This window comes from Pongo abelii, chromosome Y (assembly GCF_028885655.2).
Source record: "Pongo abelii isolate AG06213 chromosome Y, NHGRI_mPonAbe1-v2.0_pri, whole genome shotgun sequence".
Lineage (NCBI taxonomy): Eukaryota > Metazoa > Chordata > Mammalia > Primates > Hominidae > Pongo > Pongo abelii.
The window spans coordinates 15,290,415-15,318,160 of record NC_072009.2 but is presented as its reverse complement, the minus strand read 5'-3'; the positions used below and the strand labels follow the sequence as shown (position 1 = coordinate 15,318,160).

The 27,746-nt window shown below is 35.6% G+C and overlaps 1 protein-coding gene across 1 annotated transcript; it reads right to left on the bottom strand.

Annotated features, from left to right (window-relative positions):
• Positions 1-3,523: 3,523 nt before the first annotated feature.
• Positions 3,524-27,432, bottom strand: LOC129053426 (XK-related protein 3-like). Its single transcript, XM_054545460.1, has 3 exons — positions 27,098-27,432; positions 19,109-19,362; positions 3,524-4,197 (listed from the first exon to the last, which is right to left on the bottom strand). The coding sequence occupies exons 1-3, from the start codon at positions 27,430-27,432 to the stop codon at positions 3,524-3,526; spliced, it is 1,263 nt and encodes a 420-aa protein (XP_054401435.1).
• Positions 27,433-27,746: the final 314 nt, after the last annotated feature.

Sequence of the window (27,746 nt, the reverse complement as noted above, 5' to 3'; positions counted from 1 at the left end):
GAGGCTGAGGCGGGTTGATCACAAGGATGAAGACAATCCTTGCTAATACAGTGAAGCCCTGTCTTTACCAAAAATACAAAAAATCAGCCGAGCATGGTGGTGCATGCCTGCAATCCCAGCTACTCAGGAGGCTGAGGCAGGAGAATCACTTGAACTGGGGAAACTGGGAGGCAGAGGTTGCGGTGAGCCTAGATCACACCATTGCATTCCAGCCTGGACATCGAGAGTGAAACTCCTTCTCAAAAAAAAAAAAAAAAGAAAAGAAAAAAAGAAAACAAAAAGTAATGATACAGGGAGATAATAAATAGTAAGTAAATGAGTGTTTTAAGAAGCTGTGAAATCTAAAGCAAAGGTAAAGAAGGTCATAGATAGGAGCAGGAAAAATTACACAAATCCACACGAGCTTAATTTTTGGTGGTGATTTCTCATCAGAAAAAAAAACATACAAGAAAGTATGAATAAGAAAATTGTCTACATTGCTTTGGTAGAAGAAAGTAGAAAGAAAAACAAAAACAACAAAATAATGAGAATTATACAATATTAAGCTTTAGTGTTCTTCATCATTTATCATGGTGATTGTTTCCCCAAGAAATAACAGAAGCAAAATAGTCAAAATAGAAGGACACATAGGCATATATTACTGTCTATGTATATCAAGTCAAGTTTAATTTTAATTCATTCTTTTAGAAATTTTATTTTAAATTAACAATTGTAAATATTTATGGGACTCAAAGTGATTTTATAATACATGTATACACTGCAAAATAATTAAATTGGGCTAGTTAACATATACATCACCTCACACACTTATCATTTCATTGTGGTGATAATATTTAAACTCTACTTTTCCAATTATTTTTTTCAGATGGAGTTTCACTTTTGTTGCCCAGGCTGGAGTGCAGTTGCACAATCTTGGTTCATTGCAACCTCCACTGTCCGGGTTCAAGTGATTCTTCTGCCTCAGCTTCCTGAGTAGCTGTGACTGTAGGTGTGTGCCACCAAACCTGGCTAGTTCTTGTATTTTCGGTAGAGACGGTGTTTCACCATGTTGGCCAAGCTGGTCTTGAACTCCTGACCTCTAGTGATCTGCCTGCCATGGCTGTCCAAACTCCAGAGATTACAGGCATGAGGCACCATGCCTGCCTTTTTCAGCAATTTTGAAGTGTACATTTTTTAACTGTGATCACCATTCTGTACGACAGATCACCAGAACTACTTCCTGCCTCACAGAAATTTTTTACCTTTTGACAAATGTCATCCCTTTCCATATGTATTCCTATCACTACCCCACACTCCAATCTCTGACTACTTTCTGTGTATTTGTATAAAGAGTCAGGGTCTCGCTGTGTTGCCCAGGCTGGAGTGCAGTGGCACAATTATGGCTCACTGTGGCCTCAAACACCTAAACTCAAGTGATCCAACCACCTCATCCTCCCAAAGTGCTGGAGATAACAGACATGAGTCACCACACTTAGCATATTCACTATTTTTATGAGTTCAACTTTTTTAGATTTTACGTATAATTGTGACCATGCTATATTTGTTTTTCTGTGCCTGTCTTATTTCACTGAGCATAATGTTTTCCAATTCCATTCATTTTACCATAAATAAATAACAGAACTTTCTCCTTTTCTTTAAGGCTGTATAGTATATTCCATTGTGTATATGTGCCACACTTTATCTGTTAATCTGTTGATGAGCACTTGGGTTGTTTCCTTATCTTGGCTATTGTGAATAATGCTGACATGAATATAGGTATACAAATATCTCTCTGAAATACTAATTTATATCATTTGAATATATATTCAGAAGTAGAGTAGCTGGACCATGTTGTAATTCTATTTTTAATTTAATTTTATTTTTGAAACCTCAGTTCTATCACCTCAGAAGCACAGGCTACCAAAGCACAGAAAAACAGCAATTGGATTGCATCACATCAAACTAAAAAGTTTCTGCACAGCAAAGGCAACAATTAGCAGAGAGGGTGAAGAGACAATCCCCACACTGGGAGAAATTGTCTGCAAATCATATATATGATAAATGGTGAATAATAAATACATACAAGGAACTCACACCACTTAACAACAACAAATCAAGTAAGCCTATTAAAAATGGGCAAAGGACCTGAATTTATGTTTCTCAAAAAAAGGCAAAAATGGTCAAGTCTATGTTTAATTTTGTTTATTCATTTATTTTATTTATTTATTTTGAGATGGATCCTCACTCTGTCTCCTATGCTGGAGTGCAGTGGCGCGATCTCGCCTCCCCACAACCTGTGCCTCCCAGGTTCCAGCGATTCTCCTGGCTCAGCCTCCGGAGTAGCTGGGACTGTAAGTGCATGCCAACAAGCCCAGCTAATTTTTATTGTATTTTTAGTCAAGACGGGGTTTCATTGTGTTAGCGAGGATGGTCTCCATCTCCTGACCTCATGATCTGCCCATCTTGGCCTCCCAAAGTGCTGGGATTACAGGTGTGAGCTATCAAGCCCAGCCTTATTTATTTATTTATTTATTTATTTATTTTTCTGGAGACAGAGTCTCACTTTGTCGCCCAGGCTGGAGTGCAGTGGTGCAATCTTGGCTCACTGAAACCTCCACCCCCTAGGTTCAAGCAATTCTCCTGCCTCAGCCTCCCTAGTAGCTGGAATTACAGGTGTGTGCTACTGTGCCTGGCCAATTTTTGAACAACTGTATATTTAATGATGCTTCACCACCAATCATCAGGGAAATGCAAATTAAAATCAACAATGCACCTTCTCTCAAAAATGTTGGAACAGCTATTATCATGAAGATGAAAAATGACAAGTGTTATTGAGAATGTAGAGCAAACAGAATCCTTGTGCACTGTTGGTAGGAATGTAAATTCGTATTTCAAATTATAAACATGATTATTTATTTTTAATTGAAAAGTTTTTGTACTTTAAGATGCATTAATATGAGTTGCTTTCTGTTAGTCAAAGTTCAATGAGAAATGCCTTAGTTACCCTAAATTAATATAAATAGGAGCAGTCTCATAAGACTTGCCTTTCAGATTCCCTTAAGTACAGAATAAAACCTGTGGTAAATACTCTTTCTGAAGAAAACATGTTCACTGATAATGTATATGCTACAAACACTTGTTAAAGGCGTAGTTTCCAAAAACGTACTAGGTGAAAAATGCATTACGGTTATTTTTCCTGCTCAGTTTTGGATCCAGATGGATTTTTTATTTTGTTTTATTTAATGAATTGTATAATTATCATTAAGAAAACAAAAATTACTAATGCATGGTCACAGGAGAAAAATGAATTTTATTAGAAACCACTTCCAAGATTTTGCTGTGTATATTTTTTAAATTTAAGAGCCTCTTAACAAGTCACATTCAGAATCTTTACTCATTGTTCTGTGAAAGTATATATGTATATTTTATGAATATGTCAAACTTGTTTTGATTGAAAAATACCCAACCCTACTCCAGGAGTGATAGTAATTCCTTAGCTGCTTATTTTTATTCTTTTGAGTTTTCTCTAGATGTTTACATAATGTTACGGTGCTTTTGGCTGATTTTCTGTACATCCTGGCAACACTTTGCCTGACCACCTTGGGTGCAAATACCGATAGAAGAGGAGCATAAAGCCAATGGCCAATAGGTAGGTTATGATGAGCTGCATGGCAATTAATGAGTCACAACAATTCAGCAAAGTTTTCCCTCCAAAGAACCTAAATACCAATATCATTATCACATTTTCTAAAAACTGAAAGCTGTAGTGTAGGATTCTATGGCCCCACCTCTGTCTCCTGTCAATTATTTCCTCATCTGACAACTGCAGTTTCACTGCTGACCAGCAGGAGAAGTTGATGGCAGCATATAGTAGCGTGATCAAGATAAGCATCAGTACTGTCCCCACCATATTGGAATTATTTTCTGTGTTGCTAGGAAGATGAGCTCCACTTTTCCAAAACTCCAGCCACGGTGCCAACAATGATACAAAATATATGATTAATAAAAAGGGTAGGCTCTTCAGTTTCAGAGATGCAGTGAAAAGTGCCAGAGTCACTACACGTGAGATAATCTCCAAAAAACGCCATATCATGACACAGATGAATTCTATCATCTGTAGCTTAATGGTAGTATCATCATTGCTGATCTGGATGGCCAGTATATTGCAGTGAATGGCCCCATAAGTAACTGATAACAGGGAACATGTTATCAGCAATGCTATAAAAGACAAACATGAAAATGTTAGAGAATATTTTTCATTAGTAATGACCACTTTCTTTTTTAAACTTGCCATTTTAAGATATATTCTTCCTCATCCACCTCCTTAGAAAATCATTTACTTATAAAAAGAAAGGTTTGTTAATCTTCCATTTTCAGAGATACGGTAAGTATAGGCATGCAAAACATATATTACACCTTGGAAAATCAAATAATAAGCAAATACATACATATCTACATTTATACATGTATATACACATTCCTTCATAGAGAAGACTGGCACAGATAAAATGGGAGAGACACATTCAGATCTGATGCTATAAGGTGTGACAGCACATAGAAAGCAGTCTCAATTAAAAAAATTACCTGAATTAGACATTGAAAAGACGGTTCCATTCTTTATAGAAAGTTAAGAGTGTCAACTAGGAAGTTAGCATGTGAAATAGGAGACTAATGTAATATAAACTGTGTTTTAGACTATGGTGGCAACAGAAAAGAAGAAATAAGCTGTGGAGTTAAAGTAAATCCTGGAAGTGGAGCTGACAGATTCTGCTGAGTGACGGAATACAAGGTACTAGAGAAGCAGAAAAAATAAAAAGTTACAAAAATTAAGAAGTGTGTGTGTGTGCATGTGTGTGATTGTATGTATCCATGCAATTTTATGAGCTTTTTCATAAGCAAAATTATTTTAATTTCAACATTTTTCTCTCAATAATTAGATGAATAAGCACATGGAAGAAAAGCAAAATTATGAAGTAGTTGAATAATTGGCTTAAGAACTTTTGTACTACATTCAGTTGAAAAAGAAAAAATTCATTTGACATATACATGCAGGTTAAAAAAATACACTCCAGCTGGGCACGGTGGCTCACACACCTGTAATCCCAGCACTTTGGGATGCTGAGGTAGGTGTTATCATGAGGTCAGGAGATCAAGACCATTCTGGGTGACACAGTGAAACCCCATCTCTACTGAAAGTACAAAAAAGTAGCTGGGCATAGACCCAGCTACTCGAGAGGCTGAGGCAGAGCAATTATTTGAACCCAGGAGGCAGAGGTTGCAGTGAACCAAGATAGCACCACTGGACTCCAGCCTGGGTGACAGAGTGAGACTCCATCCCAAAAAACAAACAAACAAACAAATAAACACTAACAAAAAACACTCTTCATACACAATGAATTTAAGCCAGAAAACAAAAAGAGGCCAAATAGCAAAATAGTCATTCCTCATCTAAATTTATTATTCACTTTCTAACACCATTTAGAAAATGAATATTAACACTCCATTTATTCCTTAAGGAATACTCAAAGTGAAACTCTAAAACATTAGCATTATAACTGCATTTATGAGAAATGAGACTGAATATAATAAATGACCTAAAAATTAAATGTTTGAAAGTAAAATTTGGCCAGGTATGGTGACTCATACTTTGAGGAGGCTGAGGTGAATGGATCACTAGAGCCCAGGAGTTCAAGATCAACCTGGGCAACATGGTGAAAACCTATCTCTACAAAACACACACACACACACAAAATACACAAATTTAGCCAGGCATGGTGACACATGCCTGTAGTCCCAGATTCAGGAGGCTGCAGTGGGAGGATTGCTTGAGCCCAGGAAGTAAACATAGGACTTTCACTTGAGTTTTTATTCGTCTGTGACTTCACCCCAGCATTTTGGGAGGATGATATCAAGGGGCAAACTTCTAGACCCATCCCGACAACAGATGGGAAACTGTGGCTTCAGCAGAATGGAATTGAGTTCCAGTCAACATTCCTACTGGTTGACTGAATAAACCTCAGAGGGAAGACCATGGCAGCTGCAGGCCTTGAGTGCATCCAGTGCTCTACTGAGGGCTACAGGTGCAACCTGCCACTGAGTCAGCTTTGGTGGTCAAATTACTTCAGCCATCAAAGTCTAGGCATTAGGATTCCCCCTACTTCTACCAGGGCTGAAGCTATCATAGACTTAAAGACCTTAATTTCCTTCTTCTTCTTGCCCTGAATCTCTGGACAGGCTTACTACAGAAAGAAGCTTCCAAACAAAGCCCAGCCATGAACACTGAATCAGGCATCTATATCATTGTGCAGACAACAATGCATAGTCACAAAGATCAGGATCTAGGACGAGAACATCATGGCACCAAGTGGACAAAATAAGGTGCCAGTTGTGAGTGACCCGAAAGAGATGGGCATGGACATATAGCCTGACAAAAAATTCAAAGTACTTATTTTAAGACAATGTAGTGGACTTAAGGAAAACACAAACAATTCAGAAATTTATCAGAGAAACTTAGCAAGGAGATTGAAATAATGGGAGGAAAAAACTAACAGAAATGTTGAAGATAAAAACACAATAAAATAAAAAAAAATGCAATTGAGAGCATTGGCAGAAGTGGCCAAGCAGAAAAACTCAAGGACAGATTAATTAAAAATATACAGTCAGAAAAAAAAAGAAATCTAGAAAGTTCATAGGATTTATGGGATAACATCCAAAGAACAAATGTATTAGTCACTGGTGTTCAAGGAAAAGCTGGGTGCAATGGCTCACACCTGCAATCACAGCTATGTGGGAGGCAGAGGCTGGTGGATCACATGTGGTCAGGAGTTTCAGAGCAGAGTGCCCGACATGGTGAAACTGTGTCTCTACTAAAAATACAAAAATTAGTCAGGTGTGGTTGGTGGATGCCTGTAATCCCAGCTACTCAAGAGGCTGAGGCAGGATAATCACGGAACCCAGGACACAGAGGTTGCATTGAGCCAAGATCACACCATTGCACTCCAGCCTGAGCAACAAGAGCAAAACTCCATCTCATATTTAAAAAAAAAGTGTATTATAGAATAAAAAGTAAAAAGTCTATTTAGAGAAATAATAACAAAAAATTTTCCAAATCTAAATAAAAATATAAATGTTCAGGTAAAGGAATATCAAAGTCTTCCAATAAGATTAAATCCAAATAATATCGCCATGGCTTAATATAATCAAACCAAAAAATATCAAAGACAAAGAGAGCATACTGCATTAGCCAGGATAAAAAAGAAAATATCATATCAGGAATATACCTATATATTTAATATATGCATATATATAATGTAAATATTAATGGACGCAAAGGGAGAAAAAAACTACAAGGCACTAATAGAAAACTTCAGCACCTTACTTTCAGCAATGAATAGATCATGCAGACAGAAAATCAGTAAGTAAACATCAGATTAAAATGCACTGTAGGGCAAATGGACAAAACAGTTACAGAACTATCCATCCAAGAGTTACAGAATACACATTCTTCTCTACTGCATACATGGAACATTTTCCAGGATATATCATGCATTAGGCCTAAAAACACATCTTGATGAATTTGAAGAGATCAAAGTCATACAGGGTATCTCTTCTGATATCACTAATTCATAAGTATATGAAAATTAAATAACATACTCCTGAACAACCAGTGAGTCAATGAAGACATTACACAGAAAATACCATATTTCTTGAGACAAAAATAGAAACAGAACACATCAAAACTTACTGGATATGACCAAAGCAGTTTTAAAGGGAAAGTTATAGCAATAAATGTCTTCATCAAAAAGAAGATACCAAATACACCAAACCAAAGAATTAGAAAAACAAAAAGCTAAAACCAAAAGTAAAAAAAGTCCCTAATAAATATAATCAGAGACAAAAAAGGAGATGTCATAACTGACACCTAGAAACAAATTAATGGTAAGAAATCAAATCAGCAATAAAAAGTTACCCATTAAAGAAAAGCCCAGGACCTGATAGATTAAGTGCTGCATTCTACCTACCACTAAAAAATAACTACTATCAAACCTTTTTAACCTAATGGAAAAAATAAAAAAAAGAAGATATGTGAACTGTTCCAGTTCATTCTGTGGGGCCAGCATTATGCTCAATACAAAACCAGACAAGGATGCAACAAAGAGGAGAAAACTACAGGCTAATATACCTGATTAACATAATGTAAAAATCCTCAACACAATACTGGGAAACTGAGTTATAATGCACATTTAGAAAATCATTCATGATTTTCCATGATACAGAAATACAGGAATGGTTTAATACACAAGAACCATTAAATGTCATACATTACATCAACAAAATAAATAACAAAATCTAGGTGGTCATTTCAATAAATAAAAAAGCCATTTGACAAAATTCAACATCTTTTTATAACAAAATCTCTCAACAAATTATGCATAGAACAATTGTAACTCAACACAACAAATGACATAAACAGGAATAACCAAATAATGCTTTACATGACAAATCCATAGCTAACATCACACTCAATGGGAGCTCAAATTGAAAGCTTCTCTCTGAAGATCTGAAAGGAGACTAAGAAGTTCACTTTAACTGCTTATATTAACATAATCCTGTAAGTCTTTAGCTAGAGCAACTGGACAAGAGAAAGAAAAGGTACCCAAATTGGAAAGAAAGAAGTAAAATTGTCCATATTTCCTAATGATATAATATGGAAATCCCTAAACACACCACTAAAAAGCAGTTAGAACTATTTCAGAAAATCAGTTGAATTTCAGTTTACAAAATCAACATATAAATTAAGTAGCATTTTCATATACTAATACCAAAATGTCTACAACAAACCTCAATAAAATAATCCCATTTACAATAGCTATGGGAAAACAAATGAATGAATAAAAAGCCTTTGGAGTAAATTTTACCAAGGAGGTAGAAAATAATCTGCATTCTGAAAATTAGGAAGTATTAATAAAAAAATAAAATAACATAAATCAATGGAAAGATATCTATGCTAATTGATTGGGAAAAAGTAATGTGGTTAAAATGTTTATAGGACCCAAATAGGTTCACAGATTCAATGCAATCTCTATCAAAACACCAATGGCATTTTTCACAGAAATAGAAAGAAATTCAAAATTAATATGAAATCACAGAAAAAAAAACCCTGAATAACCAAAGCAATCCTGAAGATGGCCATAGGTTTGGGGAGTGAACCCATAGAGCTGGAGGCATCACAATGCTATAAACCAATGCAACAGAATATAGTGAGCGCAAATAAATCCACACATAGCCAACTGATATTCTACAGAGGTGCCAAGAACACAAAATGAGGAAAAGTCAGTCTCTTCAATAAGTGGTGCTGGGAAAACAAGAGAGCTACATGCAGAAAAACAAAATCAGAACCCTATTTCTTACCACATACAAAAAATAACTCAAATACACTAAAAAGCCTAGTGCAGTGGCATGTACCTATAGTTCCAGCTACTCAGGGGTCTGAGTCAGGAGGATCACCTGAACCTAGGAGTTCAAGGCTGTAGCATGCCACACTCATGCCACTGCACTAACCCTAGGCAATACAGTGAGACCTCATCTATAAAAATAGATTTTTAAAAACCTTTAAAAAATATGTAATGAAAACCCTAAACTGTCAAACCTAATAAAACACAGGGCAAACTTAATGACCTTGGTCTGGGCAAGGATTTTTTTGTGTGTGTGGATAAGACCTCAAAACCACAAGCAACAAAACGACCAACAGACAAATGAAGTTTCATCCTACTAGAAAGCTTCCATGCAGAAAAAAACAAAAATCAGAGTGATAGAATGAGAGCAAATATTTGCAAATTATACATCAGACAAGGGGTTAATTAAAATATACAAGGAACTTAAAAATATTCGAAGGCAAAACAAACAAATACCACATGTTCTCACTTATAACGGGAGCTAAGTTATGATTACATATGGACAAATAGAGGGAAACACACACTGTGGCCCATTGGAGGCTACAGAGTGGGAGGAGGGAGAACATCAGTGAAAACAACTGATGGACACTAGGCTTAATACCTGAGTGATGAAATAATTTGTACAACAAACCCCTATCATACAAGTTTAGTTATATAGCAAACCTTCATATGTAGCCCTAAAACTAAAATAGAAGTTAAATTTTAAAAATTAGAAAGAAAAAAATAAACAATTCTCTGTAAAGAAAATAGGTCTCTTAACAGGCCTTTCTCAAAAGGCATTTTTCAAAAGAAGACACGCAAATCAAAACCAGTATGAGACTTTACCTCATCCTGGTTGGAACGGTCATTATTTAAAGAATAAAAAGAAAAAAGAAACATTTAAAATAAAAAAGAACATGGAGGAACGAAAACTCTTGCACATTATGGGTGATAATGTAAATTATTACACCCATTATACATCACTAAACCCATTTTACCCCATGAACAGTTTGGAGCTTCCTCAAAAATTAGAAATTAGTACTAATGCATTATCCAGAAATTCCACTTTTGAGAATGTATCAAAAGGAATTGAATCCAGTATGTTGAAGAGATATATATACTCTCATGTTTATTTCAGCATTATTCACAGTAGCCAAGATATAGAATCACCTCAAGTGTCCATCAGTGAATGAATACATAAAGAAAATGTGGTACATATACACAATGGAATAGTATTCAGCTATAAAAAAGAATGAAATTCTCATCTGCAGCAACAGGGATGAACCTGAAGGACATTACATTGAGTGAAAAAAAATGGTCTCACTTTTATGAGAAAACTTAAAAGAAAAAAAAAAGACTCTGTGGATATAGAGAGTGAAACAATGGTTACCAGAGACTGGAGTGGTTATAGGAAAAGAAAGAATGAGGAGAATTTTATCAAAAGATTTATAATTACAGTCAGATAGGAGTAATAAATTTAAAGAGATCTATTGTATAGCAGGGTCACTACAGTTAGTGAAGGTATATTGTTGAAATATGTACACAGAATGGATGTTAATTACTCTTACCAAAAAAGAAAAAAAGAGATAACTATGTGAGAAATTGCATTTGTTAATTCTCTGGACTTAACTATTCCATGTTATATATATACTTCAAACATCTTCTTGTACACAATAAAAACATACAATGTAACCTGTCAATGTAAAAAATAAATAGAGAGAGAAAGAAAGGAGGCGGTGGGGGAGAGAGAGAGGGAGAGAGAGAGAGAGAGAGAGAGACTGACTCTGAGACGAAAGGGGAAAAACAGCCACACCATAAAATTGTATTACACTGACCACTGGTACCATTTTCTTTTTGTTTTTTTCTTGTTTTTTGCTTTTGTTGTTGTTGCTGTTGTTGGAGGGGATGGAGGTTTGCTCTTGTTCCCCACACTGGAGTGCAATGGCACTATCTCGGCTCATTGCATCCTTCGCCTGCTGGGTTCAAGCCATTCTCTTGCCTCAGCATCCCGAGTAGCTGAGATTACAGGTACCCGCTACCATGTCCAGCTAATTATTGCATTTTTAGTAGAGACAGACAGGCCTTCACCATGTTGGCCAAGCTAGTCTTGAAACCCTAACCTCATGTGATCCACCCACCTTGGCCTCCTAAAGTGCTAGGATTACAGGTGTGAGCCACCATGCCCAGCCTACACTGACACAATTTTCATATGTTTATAAATAGGTGTCTGTCTACATTTTGTCAATTAATAGAAAGCAAATAATTATGAACCTTATTTAAAAAATAGTGTAATAGGAAAAGTGAACACAGAAATACACACAGTCTACAGATCTGTGTGTACAATGAAAACTGAATCTAATGCCATGAAGCTAGTAGAACTTATTTGTAAAAAAATTTCCAACTATAGATCATATCCCATGGGATATGGTTGCAGTTGTATAGTTATAGGTTTATTTAGCCATCATATGTTTTACTGCTGAAGGTCCCATATAATTCAATAATTTTGGACACATGTAAACATGTACCTAACTGCTTCACATTTGGTTTGAATGTCCACTTGTCAAATATCTATTTATTTAACAAACAACTTCTTAGTCTTAGTTTGTTGTTCACATATATGCTAAAAACTTCCCTTGTTACGAAAGAATTTCAAATGACATCTGATGTCAAATGACATCTTTGTAATAAAATACTATATATTCCATGTCTTTTAGTGATGTTTTGTTCAAGTCTATATTTATCAACTCTGAAAATAAAAAATGATTACCTTCCTTTTACATGTTGCAATCAGCACTTCCCTCTTAAATGCCAAATAAAAATGTTTTGATTTTATTTTACCTTTGCAGATAATCAACATGCATCTGTTCAACTAGTTATCTTCCTCTTCATGTATACTTGAACAGCATATAGCTAAATGTCTACATTCTTGGTGACTATTTTTTATTTTTTATTTTATTTTTTGAGATGGAGTTTTGCTCTTGTTTCCCGGGCTGGAGTGCAATGGTGCCATCTTGGCTCACCGCAACCTCTGCTTCCCGGGTTCAAGCGATTCTCCTGCCTCAGCCTCCCCAGTAGCTGGGATTACAGGCATGCTCCACCATGCCCGGTTAATTCTGTATTTTTAGTAGAGGCAGGGTTTCTCCATGTTGGCCAGGCTGGTCTCTAACTCCTGACCTCAGGTGATCCATCCGCCTTGGCCTACCCAAGGGCTGGGATTACAGGCATGAGGCACTGCCCCTGGCACTGGTGACTATTTTTTGAATTTGACATAATAGGCTAATAAAAAGGTGTAAAGACAGAGCAGACATATTCAATGTACAATTACATATTCCCCCAAAGGTTGCATTTTAAATTATTTTGCATAATTCCAGTACACAGGTTAAGAGAAAACTGACATTGGTTCAGTGTATGTGTTGGGGGTTCTGTTTCATGTTATTTAGGTGTAGATTCAGGTAACTGCCACTATAATCATGTTATTGAGGAGAGCAGAAATCACCTGGTGACCATAAAACAGATCACCCAGAGACAAAACTTCTTATCTGAGGAATTTAAATGGGAGCAAAGACCACCTGGTGACCATCAAATAGGCTGTCAAAGAGGCAAAACTCCTTGCCTGAGAATTTAGAATCAAATTTTCTGAATATCTAAAGGTAGCATGTCATTTTGGGTCTCTTTCAACATTTACTGTAAGTTACTAAAATTTCAAATCAACCCAAGGAAGCTAAGCAATGCAATAAAGAAATTCAAGAGCTGAAAGATGAAATAGCCACTTAAAAAAAGACCAAAAATTGACTTCTTCAGCTGAAAACTTCACAATAAGAAAATTATAATACAAATGGAAGTGTTAAGAAGGGAATAGACCAAGCTGAGGAAAGAATTTCAGAGCTCCAAGACTGGTTCTTCAAATCAACTTGGTCAAACAATAATAAAGCAAAAATAATTCAAAATGAATAAAACCTTCAAGAAATATGGGGTTATGTAAAGCGACCAAATCTATGACTTGACTCACCAGCATTCCAGAGAGAAAAGGAGATAGAATAAGCAACTTGAAAAATAAATTTGAGGAGACAGTCATGAAAGTCTTCCTCATCACACTAGAGAGGCCAACATCCAAAGCCAAATAAGATAGAGAACCCCAGCCAGACGCTATGTAAGATGACCATTCCCAAAGCACAGTCATCAGATTCACCAAGGTCAGTGCAAAAAGAAACAAACAAACAAAAGAAAGGAAACAAACATGAAAATATAAATGCAACTAGAGAGAAGTGGCAGGTCACTTATAGAGAGAACACCATCAGGATGGCAGCAGACCTCTTAGCAGAAACCAGAGACTGGTGGCCTATTTTCAACATTAAAAAAAAAAAAAAATCCAAGAATTTTATATCCCACCAAACTAAGATTCATAAGGAAAAAAGAAATAAAATTCTTCTCAGACAAACAAATGCTAAGGGCATACACTTCAAGCAGATTAGGCTTTCAAGACATCCTCAAGGGAATGCCAAACATGCATTTGAAAGAATGATATCTGCTCTCACAAAAGCACACTTAAGCGCAAGCCCATATGCACTTTTAAGCAGCTACACAAGGAAATCTACCTAACAACCAGCTAACAACATAACAGGATCAAAATCACACATATCAATACTAACCTTGAATGACATACAGTGGTAGGCTGAATAAAAAGACGAAACCCAACCCTCTATGGTCTTCAAGGCACTCATCTCACATCCAGTGACACCTGTACCCTCAAAGTAAAGGAGCGGGTAAGATTCATCACGCTAATGGAAAACAAAGAGAGCAGGAAAACAGATGTGAAACCAGTGAAAATTGAGAAGGACAATGAAGGTCATTACATAATAATAATGGGTACAATCCAACACTGTCCTAAATACACATACATAGAAAAATGGAGCACTGATTTGTAGAACAAGTTCTTCTTGAGTAACAAAGAAACTCTGGACTTACACTCAACACTTGACCAACTAGAACTAACACACATCTACAGAATGAACATGCCACCCAACAAACAAAGAATTGTCATTCTTCTCATCTGCACACAGAATATAGCCTAAGATTGACTCTGAGCAATTTACTAAGGCAAGCCTCATTAAATTCAAAGAAACAAATCACACAAAGCACACTCTTGGTCCATGGTGCAATAAAAATAGAAATCAATATCAAGAAGATCTCTCAAAATACAAAAATACAGGGAAATCAAACAACTTACACCAGAATAACTCCCAGGTGAACATAAAAATTAAATTAAGGCAGAAATTAAAATAATTATTTGAAATAAATGAAAATAGGAAAAGCTTTCCCAAATCTCTGGGATGCAGCCAAAGCAGGGTTAAGTGGAAAGTTTATAGCCCTAAAATGCCTTCATCAAGAAGTTAGAAAAATCTCAAATTAACAATTTAACTTTGTACCTGAAAGAACTGGGAGGGAGGGGGAACCAACACCAAATCTAGCAGAAGAAAATAACTAAAACTAGAGAAGTTAATGAAACTGAGATGCAAAATAAATATAAAAGATCACTTAAACCAAAAAAAAGTTGACCTTTGAAAATAAAATAAATAAATAAATAAATAAATAAATGTATAGTATGCTATCTAAATTAACAAAGACAAAAAAAAAAAGGCTGCGTATGATGACTCACCTCTGTAATCCCAGTACTTTCAGAGGTTGACATGGGAGGATCACTTGAAGTCAAGAGTTTGAGACCAGCTTGCCCAACATGGTAAAACCCTGTCTCTACTAAAAACACAAAAATTAACCAGGCATGGTGGTGCATGCCTGTAATCCCAGCTACTCAGGAGGCTGAGGCATGAGAATTGCTTGAACCTGGGAGGTGGAGGTGTCAGTGATCCAAGATCATGTCACTGAACTGCAGCCCTAGTGACAGAAAAAAATTCAGTCTCAAAAAAAAAAGGGACAAGAAAATCCAAAGAAGAACAATCAAAACAATACAGGCTGTATATGACTTATCCCACAGAAATACAAAAGATCCTCAGAGACAACTATGAACAACTCTATACACACAAATTAGAAAACCTAGAGGAAACAGATAAATTCTTGGAAGCACATAATCTCCCAAGACTAAATCAAGAAGAGACTGAAACTCTGAATAGGCCAATATCTATCTCTTAAATTCTTTAGGTAATAAAGAACCTACCAATATTTTAAAAAGAAATCCCTGGAGCAGATGAATTCATAGCCAAATTTTTCCTGAGGTACAAAGAATTCATAACAATGCTATTATAATTATTCAAACAAATGGTGGAGGGGCCTTTTTCTCATCTCATTCTATGAGCCCAGCATTAGCCTGATACCAAAACCTGGCAGAGACACAAGAAAACTTCTGGGCAATAACCCTCATGAACACACATGCAAAAATCCTTAACAAAATCTCAGCAAACTGGATCTCACAGTGCATCAAAAAGCTAGTACACCACAATCACAGTAGGCTTTATTCCTGGAATGCAAAGCTGGCTCAACATATCCAAATCAAAGAATGTGATCACCACATAAACAGAGTCAAAAGTAAAAACCAAAACAGAAAAAGGGATTGATAAATTAAACATCTCTTCATGATAAACTCAACAAATTAAGCATCAAAAGAATGTACTTGAAATAATAAGAGTCTTCTATAACGAACCCATAGCCAACATCATACTGAATGGTCAGAAGCTCAAATTATTTAATGCCATCCCTGTCAAACTGCCAATGTCATTCTTCACAAAATTAGAAAAAATACTATTCTAAATTTCATGTGGAACAGCAACAACAAAAAGCCCAATTAGTCAAAGCAATCATAAGCAAAAACAACAAAGCCAGTGATGTTACACTACCTGACTTCAAACTACACATAAAAGCTGCAGTAGCAAAAACAGCTTAGCACTGGGGCAAAAACAGACACAGAGACCAAGAAAACAGGTCAGGGATCCCAGGTATAAAGCCACACACCTACAACCATCTGATCTTTGACAAGGGCAATGAAACAGGCAATGGGAAAAGGATTCCCTTTTAAATAAATGAATCTAGGATAACTGGCTAGCCACATGTAGAAGAATTAAACTTTACTCCTACCTTTCACCATATACAAAATTACCTCAAAATGGATGAAATGTTTAAATGTAAGACCTCAAACTATAAAAATTGTGGAAAATAACCTAGGAAGTATTATTTTAAACACTGATAGTGGCAAAAAAAATTTTAGCCAAGTCCCCAAATGCAATTTTGCATAAAAAAACAAAAATAGAAAAATAGGACCTAATTAAACTAAAGGTTTTCTGCACAGCAAAAGAAACTGTAAACAGAGCAAACAGACAACCTACACAATGGGAGAAGATATTTGCAAACTATGCATCCAGCAAAGGCTTAAGATTCAGAATCTATAGGGAACTTTAATCAACAAGCACAAAACAAATAACTCTGTTAAAAATAGGTAAAAGTGGCCAGGCACAGTGGCTCACGCCTGTAATCCCAACACTTTGGGAAGGCTGAGCTGGGCAGATCATGAGGTCAGGAGATCGAGACCATCCTGGCTAACATGGTGAAACCCTGTCTCTACTAAAAATACAAAAAAATTAGCTTGGTGTAGTGGTGGGCGCCTGTGGTCCCAGCTGCTTGGGAGGCTGAGGCAGGAGAATGACGTGAACCCAGGAGGCAGAACTTGCAGTGATCCGAGATTGCGTCACTGCACTCCAGCCTGGACAAGAGAGTAAGACTCTGTCTCAAAAAAAAAAAAACATATGTAGGTAAAAGAAAATGAACAGACACTTCTGAAAAGAAGACACACAAGTGGCCAACAGGCACATAAAAAACTGCTCAGCATAAGTCCATGTGCAGTGGCTCACCCCTATAATCCCAGCACTTTGGGAGGCTGAGATGGGTGGATAACCTGAGGTCAGGAGTTCAAGACCAGCCTGGCCAATATAGCAAAACCTTGTCTCTACTAAAAATTTAAAAATTAGCTGTGCATTTTGGCACTTGCCTGTAATCATAGCTACCTGGGAGGCTGAGGCAGGAGAACCACTTGAATCTGGGAGGTGGAGGTTGTAGTCGGCCAAAATCATGTGAGGGCACTCCAGCCTTGGCAACAAGAGTGAAACTCCATCTCAAAAAACAACAACAACAAAAACCCCCACAATTTCAGCAGCAGTAATCATCGGAGAAATGCAAATCAAAACCACAATGAGACAGTATCTCACACCAGCAAAAATGGCTACTATTAAAATGTCAAAAACCAACACATGCTGGGTGAGGATGCTGAGAAAGGGGAATGCTTACACACTGCTGATAGAAGTGTAAGTTAGATCAGCCATTGTGGAAAGCACTCTGGAAATTTCTCAAAGAATTTAATACAGAGCTACCATTTCAACCCAGCAATTCCATTACTGGATATGTACCCAAAGGAATATAAATCATTCTATGTCCAAGACACATGCAGTCGTATGTCCATTGCTGCACTATTCACAATAGCAAACACATGGGATCAACTCAGGTGCCCATCAATGGTACATTGGATAAGGAAAATAATTGATTAATGTCTTTTGTATGGTTGCATAGTATTCCATGTATGCATATGTGGAATACTGTGCAGCCTACAAAATAAATAAATCATGTCATTTGCATCAACATAAATGCAGGTGGAGGCCATTATCCTAAGCAAATAAATGCAGGAATAGGAAACCAAATAGATTTACTACTCATAAGCAGAAGCTGAACATTCAGCACACCTGAACATAAATATGGAAATAACATACATTGTCGACCACTATTGGGTGGAGGGAAGGACACGGTGGGCTAAAAAAAACTCCCTATTGTGTACTATGCTTACTACCTGGGTGATGGGATCCACACTCCAAATCTCAGTATCTCACAATAGTCCCATGTAACAAACCTTTACATATACTGTACATATACTCCCTGTATCTAAGGTAAAAATTTAAAATAAAAGATACAGAACTATTTGCCTGGTGACTTTTATAAAATTTTATAGTCTTCTGCACATTCTAATTTTCATGCAGTTTCAACTTCTATTAAAAGCAATGCTGTTTGGCTGGGCGCGGTGGCTCATGCCAGTAATCCCAGTACTTTGGGAGGCCAAGGCAGGTGGATCACAAGGTCAGGAGATTGAGACCATCCTGGCTAACACAGTGAAACCCCATCTCTACTAAAAATACAAAAAAATTAGCCAGGCGTGGTGGCGGGCACCTGTAGTCCCAGCTACTTGGGAGGCTGAGGCAGGAGAATAGTGTGAACCTAGGAGGTGGAGCTTGCAGTGGGTCAAGAAGATCGGGCCACTGCACTCCAGATTGGGCAACAAAGCGAGACTCTGTCTCAAAAAAAAAAAAAAAAATGCAATGCTGTTTATACAAGGCAGGTTATAACAAAAATATGTTTTAGATAAAAACTTAATTCCTCCACTTCATCTCCAAATATTATATCAAGCTTAATTTAACTCTTCAGGGTCAATAAAATAAATTGATGCTAACTTTTATTTATATTAAATGTATATGGATTCCAGCAGCATCTTTTTACAATCGGCTAATCAAATAAATTAATAGAAAATCTTATTAAAAATTTAGTGCAACTGTAATTTGGGATTACATATTTCAACTTCTCCATTTCTGTTATATTAGTACACCTTATTGACCTTTATCTGTCTTTCAGCATCAAGTAACTCAACTTACCTCTACCCAAAGGCCATTCTCTTATAGTGAGAGTGATATATATTTGAAAAATTAATTGTGGAACAGAACTGACAAAAGCCTGAATCACTGACATGTACTTGAAAGCCTTCTGCTGCATGAAAATATCCCAGATTGAGAGTGCAATCTCCCTTTCCAGCATCGTGTTTCTCTTTGTGATGCTAACTTGACTCTCTTCCTTCTCCTGTTTAAGATTTTTCAACAATTTGTGGTAATTGACAATGGTCTCCAAACACCTGTTAACATGAAGTAACATCCAAGATTAACATTTATTGGTGACAGACATCTAGAAATATTTGAAAGTTTATCAGTAGAGGAACTCTTAATTTTGAAATTATACCATCAAATGACAAACATTAACTTAATCACACTGGATAAAAAATAAGTTTCTAACAGTTTCTAATATTATTATTTATGGTAGTTCTTCCCCTCATTTTCAGCTTCAAATAATACATAACTGTAGTCTGATAAAAAAAAATTCAAACAGCAGATGAAAAAGTAAAAATTCCCTCATTCATACACAATTCAATTCACTTTCTCAAGGTCAGTTTGATTAAATAATATCACAATATTTTTCTAATGCATTTATAGTCTGACACATACAAAATTTATTTCTCCAGAAACATACTATTCTGGCAACTTTTTAAAGACATCAATGTTTTTGGTGTTCTTCCCATGATACAAATGTCAACTGCCTCAAACGAAGGACCCCAAATTTTCATTGGAACATATTTTGACTTATGATTTTTCTCTAGTGATGAAATTTAGCTCATTTAGCATTATTTTAAGACAGCAGTCTAAAAAAACTCAATGAATGCTTAAAACAGCCACAGGTAAGTGACAAAACCATACACAGATATGATCCATACTGGAGTTTAACTTCAAAGTAGTCCTCAAAGAACTTTCACAAATAAAAATCCATGGGAAAAAATCAGATTTTTATAAAAAAATCACAAAACGTGAATAAAAACAAGATACCATGAATAAGAAGCACAAGATGACCCCAACATATTTCCTATGTAAAATTTACCAAAGCAAAAAATATTTACTTTTTGAAGAAATAATGGAGCACTTCAGAAGTATGAAAAAATAATGCTTCTCAATGATGAGCAAGTATTAAAAAGAACCAACAGAATCTCTAGAAAACAAAATATAAAAATCACTGGGTAAATTAAATAGTTGAAAGCTAATTAGATAATTGAAAAATAAATAACTTTAACAAAATTACAAAAAAATGTAGCAAAGAGAGAAAGAAGCATCTAATATATGATGGAGATTATAGGGCATTTAAGAAAAGAGTGACAAAGCCTACACTTCTGATCAGAATTTTGAAAGAATACAGGAAGTGGCAGTATTTTTAAAATAATGACTAGAAAAAGAATTTCAAATTGTTACAATCATGAATCCTCAGATTAAGGAAGTCTTATATATCCTAGGCAGAAAAGACTTATGAAGAATAAAATTAAATAAGTGTGGCCAGGTTCGGTGGCTCATGCCTAGAATCCCAGCACTTTGGGAGGTCGAGAAGGGGCGGATCCCTTGAGCCCAGGGGTTGGAGACCAGCCTGGACTACATGGTGAAACGCTATGTCACCTAAAAATACAAAAATTAGCCTGGTGTGGTGGTGCGTGCCTGTAGGTAGTCTCAGTTATTGCTGAGGCAGAAGTATCGCTTGAGCCTGGGTGGCAGAAATTGCAGTGAGCTGAGATTACACCACTGCTCTCCAACCTGCACAACATGGCAAGATGCCATTTCAAAAAAATAAATACATAAGTAAGTGCAAGTTTTAAAATAACACAATGCGGGCAAATAGACTAAACTTACATGTTCAGAACTACAAGTTGTCAGGTGTTAAAGAGTTATAATTAAAGCATAAGAACAAGAAATAAAAGCAATCAGCAAAAAACAAAAACAAAACAAAACAATACAAACAACAGAAAAGGCTGTTTGTGCTTTTGTAAAATCAGAAGAAACATTTCAATGCAAAAAAAGCATCATCAGCCTAATAAAGGTCAGTGCAAAATAATATTTTGTCAGAAAATTGTATTAATTTTAAGCTTCTATACACCCAATAACTTGCAAAAATGAACAAATCCAGCATAAATCTAAAAGAACAATATGTGACTAAATGGTCTGGAGCCCATTTTCTCTAATACAAACTGCAATTTTCAAAAAAGGAGACATTGTTAAAATTTATAAAAAATCATTAATGTAAGTAACACCCTTCTTTAAACAAACAGGATATTCTCAATATCTCCAAAGTCTCCTCTGGCATTGTCTACTATTGTACCTCTCTCTCACCACATAATCCAATGGCCGTAACATATCATTTCATTAGACCCTATGAACTAGCTCTTCTTTAGCAATTATGAAATGTATGATAAATTAAATAGAAAATCATATCACCATACATTTTAGATACTTTTGTCCTTTAAGTACACACTATCATTTATTATCTCTATCTTCTGACCAAATAGAAAACAGTTTTTCTCGCATCCTTGTCTTTCATTATCTTATATGAAGAATTTTATCAGGGTTTGGGGAAGGAAAAATTTATAGATACTTGATTGAATTGTCTTAGCTTCAAAAAGGAAAAAGAAAGAAGATAAGGAGTAAAGGAAAGAAAGAAGACAACTGAGAACATTTAGAGGTAGAATGTCTAATATTTAATCCTAACAGATAATTTATGTAAACCATCCCAGTCTTTCTTTTTTTTTTTGAGACAGAGTTTGCTCTGTTGCCAGACTGGAATGTAGTGGCGCGATATTGGCTCAGTGCAACCTCTCCCTTCCAGGTTCAAGTGATTCTCCTTTCTCAGCCTCCCAAGTATCTGGAACTACAGGTGGGTGCCACCAAACCCAGCTAATTTTTAGGTTTAGTAGAGACATGTTTTCACCATGTTGGCCAGGATAGTCTTGATCTCTTGACCTTGTGATCTGCCTGCCCGGGACTCCCAAAGTGCTGGGATTACAGTCATGAGCCACTGCGCCCAGCAATCATCCCAGTCTTTCTGCAAACTCATTAACTGACACCAAAGGTGATGCTTGTGAAAAACAAAAAAAAAGGTTTTTCCTTCAACCTTTTCTTTTTATTTTTTTTTTAACATTAAAATAAGCATTAAGACAGCTTTGCAGAAATAAAATAGACACACAAGTTAAAAAGTTGGCCATGAAAATAAGACTTTTTAAAAACTTGTGGAGATCTTGGAGAGGATGTTAAGCTGTAAAGTTATGTTAATCAGGGACTTCCATGTCAATCCATTTTAAGGTTGGTAATGTCCTTGACTGACATATACACAATTTTCCTCTTAGTTACAGTAGACCAGAATTTAACAATCATTATGCTTTCATAAATTACCTTTCCACTTTTGCATATATTTGTTTTGTTGTCTTAAGGCATAAATATCATAAAATCTATTAAAAATGTTATAGCCTGTCAAAAATGAGAAAAAAACTAGAAGAAACTGCAAACCAATATCCTTTATGAACCACAGACAAAAAAAAGCCCTCAACACCACACTAGAAAGCCACACTCAGCAACATATAAAAAATGATAATACACAACAACCAAATAGGATTTATTTCCACAACAAGAAGAGATTTGTCAGAGGCATGTGAACTAGAGCAACTCCATCTTAAACAGGAGCTAGGAAAAATGAATGTGAAACATACTGGGCTGCATTCCCAGATATTTAAAGCATTCTAAGTCACAGGATGGAACGGAGGTTTTATAATGGCTGCCCTTAGAGAATACATGACAAATGTGTTCTCAAATGTGTGTAATAAACACTACAGGTTATAATGAAGTTGCTAATGAAACAGGTTGCAGCAAAGGAGCCAGTCAAAATGCATGAAAACCAAAATGGCCACAAGAGTGACCTCTGGTCATCCTCACTGCTGCTCTCCCACCAGTGCCATGGCAGTTTACAAATGCCATGGCAACATCAGCAAGTTACCCTATATGCGCTAAAAAGGGGAGGCATGAATAATCCACCCCTTGTTCAGCATACCATCAAGAAATAACCATAAAAATGGACAACCAGCAGCCTTCGGGCACGCTCTGTCTATGGAGTAGCCATTCTTTTATTCCTTTACTTTCTTAATAAATTTGCTTTCACTTCACACTGTGGACTTGCCCTGAATTTTTTCTTGTACAAGATCCAAGAACTCTCTCTTGGGATCTGGATCAGGACCACTTTCCTATAACAGATTCAACATATAAAAATCAGTGAAATTATCATATTAGTAGAATAATGAACAAAAATCACAGGATCATCTCAACAGGCAGACAAAATCATTTTGCAAAATCCAACACATCTCAAAATAAAAACACTCAACAAACAGTACTTTCTCAGACTAGCAAAGACTGTCAATTAAGAAAAAAAAAAGCTAGTACAATATTTCATGACAAAAATGAGGACTAAGCTCTCATTTTTTAATCTTGCCCAAATTCCTACATAAGGGGTCTGGGTACTAATGCCCTGCAAACCATAAATTCTCATCAGATGAATTTTAATTAACCCCATATATTGTGACTTACTTTCCAGTCTGACTCTGGCATAACAAAACAAAATAAAGAAGAAAGTAAAAGTATGTTACCCCAAAACATGTTTCCCCCCCCCCCCCCATGTTTTGAAATGGCCCTACAAAGCTGTCCTATGTAGGGGAAAACTTGGATCTGTAAGGAATGTCTATTAATTTCCCCAGACCTTTTACTTCCAGGCCCACCCAAATCTGAGGAGATTAACTGAAAGTCTAGCACTTTCAAAAGGTGTGAATAGAACACATTTGTTATGTATTCTCTAAGGGCAGCCATTATAAGACTTCAAAAGAACCTTGGTCTCTATAATATTTTATCTTAACCTATTTCCTTTCTATCATCCCAGCTGTTTAGACAAACTCACCCAGTTGTCAACCAGAAAATGTTTAAATTTACCTATAGCCTGCAATCCACCCAACCACCCCACTGCTTTGAGCTGTCAAGACTTTCTGGAACTAACCAATGTATTTCTTAATTTATTTGATTGATGTCTCATACCTCCCTAAAATGTATAAAACCAAGCTGTACCCTGACCACATTGGGCACATGTACTCAGGACTTCCTGGGAACAGTATCATAGCCCGTGGTCACTCACATTTAGCTCAGAATAAATCCTTCAAAATATTTTACAGAGTTTAACTCTTTTCATCAACCAAAGACTGAAAACTTTCTCCCTTATATCAGAAATAAGTGAAACATGTAAACTTATTTTCAATATAGTACTGGAGGTTCTAACCAAAACAATTAGTTGTTGGGTTACCAGGGAAGATGTGAAAGGCAAACAGATTAAAAAAAGGAGATGTAAAACTACCTCTATTCAAGATGACATAATTTGTATATAGAAAATCTGAAGGAATCCACACACACAAAAATTAAAGCTAGTAAATAGTTTCAGCAGTTTCAGTACAACTGTATGCAAAAACGATTTGTGTTTTTACATACTAGGAATGAATAATTGAGAATGATGCTTAAAAAACCTTATTTATAATAACCTAAATAAGAAAATATTTAGAAATAATTGACAAATAAGTGTAAGACCTGTACATTTAAAACTACCAAACATCAACAAAAGAAGTTAAAGACTTAAGTAAATGGAAATACACCACAGGACCGTGAGTTGAAAGACTTCATATTATTAAGATGACAATACTCCCCAAACTTATCTATAGATTCAATTCATTCGATTTCAAAATTCATTGCCTTTATTGTTGTTATTATTATTAACAATATTTGGCAGAAACAAACAAATGATCAGTTGGGAAATGCAAAAGACTCCACATAGCCAAACAATTTTGCAAAAATAATATTATCAACTTAATTTGTTAATTAATACTTTCTACTTAAAAACTTATTACAAAACATTATTCATCAAACTGGTAATAAGGATTAATACATAGATCAATGGGATAGATAAGACACTCCAAAATATACACTCATATTTACCATCAGCTGATTTTCAACAAGGCTGCCAGGACCATTCAAAAATGAAATAGAAACCAAAATCACAATGAAATTTTATTCATTCGCATTAGGAGCTATGATTTAAAGAGACAGTAGGAGTGGAGTAGGACGTGGAGAAATAAGAACCCCTAATTATTGCTGGTGGGAGGTAAGGATGAGGAAGTACAGTTACTTTGGTAAACAGCCTGAGAGTTTCTCAAATGTCAGTCTGACAGTCTGCCAATTCCTCACTAGAGGTCAGGAGTTGGAGACCAGCTTGGCCAATGTGGTGAAACACTATCTCTAATAAAAGTATAAAAATTAGTTGAGCATGGTTGTGGGCACCTATAATTCCAGCTACTTGGAAGGCTAAGACACGAGAATCTCTTGAGTTTTGTAGGCAGAGTTTGCAGTGAGCCAAGATTGTGTCAATGCACTCCAGCCTCAGCAAAAAAGAATGATAGTTCATCTCAAAAAAAAAAAAAAAAAAAAGAAAAGAAAGTCAATTAAGCAATACTTTCTAATTTAGTGAAAAACCTTTGTAACAGCTGACATCAGATCTAGTAATAATTCAAGGCTCCCTTTATATATTTATATTTTTAAATTTATATGTTTATATAATTCATATACAAACATATATTTCCATTTTATAATGCAGATCACATTTTGTGATGGAATATAGTTAAGGGTTTTTTTTTTTTTAGACAGAGTTTTGCTCTATTGCCTAGGCACAACTTCTGCCTCTCAGTTTCGAAAGATTCTCTGGCTTCAGCCTCCCAAGTAGCGGGGATTACGGGCAAGCACCAACACGCCCGGCTATTTTTTTTTGGTATTTAGCAGAGACTGGTATATTTTTTGGTATTTAGCAGAGATCATGCTTTTCACCATGTTCATCAGGCTGGACTCTACTCCTGACCTCAAATGATCTGCCTGCGTTGGCCTCCCAAAGAGCTGTGATTACAGGTGTGAGCCACCACGCCCAACCTACAGGTAAGTTTTAAATCAATAATAAAACAGTTAACAATAATAAAAAGTAAAATGAAAATATACTTTGCATAGTACTAACCTAAAATGTAAATCCATGATGCAAGAATCCTAAAAAATATAAAAACTTCAATAAAGAAAACACACCAAAAAAACCCACTTAAGATACATCAATCTTAAATAAATATTAATTCCTATGTGGTCCATAAATATGAAGAACTGTTCTTATAAAGCATGTCACTCTTTCCTAAAGTTAATCTATAAATTTAATTGGATAAAATAAAATTTATCAAATCTAGCTCTGAAGTTCACACAGAAAAATAAACTTGAGTTTACCTAAAACACTCAGTGAAAAGAAAATTATAAAAGAAAGAATTTACCTGCCAAATTTTACGTTTATTCACATATATAGTAACTAACAATTTAGAACTATGAGTAAGACAGGTTAATATAACAAAATTTACAGTACTCACGCAAATCAGTGTAGTAACAGACTGAAGTGATATGGAAATGAATTGCTAAGCTATGTTTTGATATTCCACGTCACAGCTACAAATTCCAGGATGTCTGGAAAATCTACCACTAAAATTTTAAATTTGCTTCAGTTGACAAATAAAATTTATGAGATTATTTTCAAGCTTTTCTCTCTTCTCACTGTACTCTCATTACTTAATTTAAGGTTATATTTCTAGGCCTCATAACTATTTAAAATGCCCATTAGGCTGAATGAGACAAATAGTAAAGACTGGACTGCAACACATGCATAGAAAGAACAGAAGAAATGACTGACTTATTCCCATTTGCATTTTTAAAAAAACTATCATTACCTTATAACTGAGGACAATTAAATAGGAACAGTTATGAAAGTGTGAAAACTAAATAAAACTAAAGAAGGAAATATTTCAATTCCAGAAACGATAATTATGGCATCCTTAATCTTTTTAGCCATCTATTTATATTCAATTTACTTGTTGGAGGCAGTGAATGAGAAATATTTGTGTCACTTACCTCACAATAGGTCCTAAAAGAAGAATGTGCCAAAAAAGTAATGCAGCCTTATTTCTCCTCAAGTCTTTGTTGAAAAACATCAGGGTTATTTGATCCAAAATTACCCCCACAATAATAAAGCTGATGGTAACTGACATCCAGAATCTGTCATTAGCTTTTCGATACATTTCAAACATATATAAACCAAAGGCAACCTCACCACAGTAGAGAATGGTTGAGAAGAGAATGCTAAAAGGAAAGCTTATATGGGGTCTCTGGCCAAGGACTATTTCTTCTTCCAAAGATGAAACTCCTCCTGTGCTTTGTTCATCCATCTCTTCAAACACTGTCTCCATTCTCAGGGTGCTGCTTATTCAAAGTCATCTTGTCAGTGAATCCAGTAGAGTTCAGTATTAAATTTAAACAGAAGAAAACAAGATTATCTATAATTCACTATTCATAGAAAATATTAATAGGTAGATATGGATCACTAATCACAATAGAAAAATCTATGTCTGGTTTAGGGAATATTGAACTACAATATCTAACTTGACGTACTATTTCTTCAGAAAACATTGTTTTAAAGAAGTAGACGATCAAACTTCTATGAGGCATCAACTACCTCTTAACACTGAGATGATAGTCCGATCTTCAAGTAGTATGAAAGAAA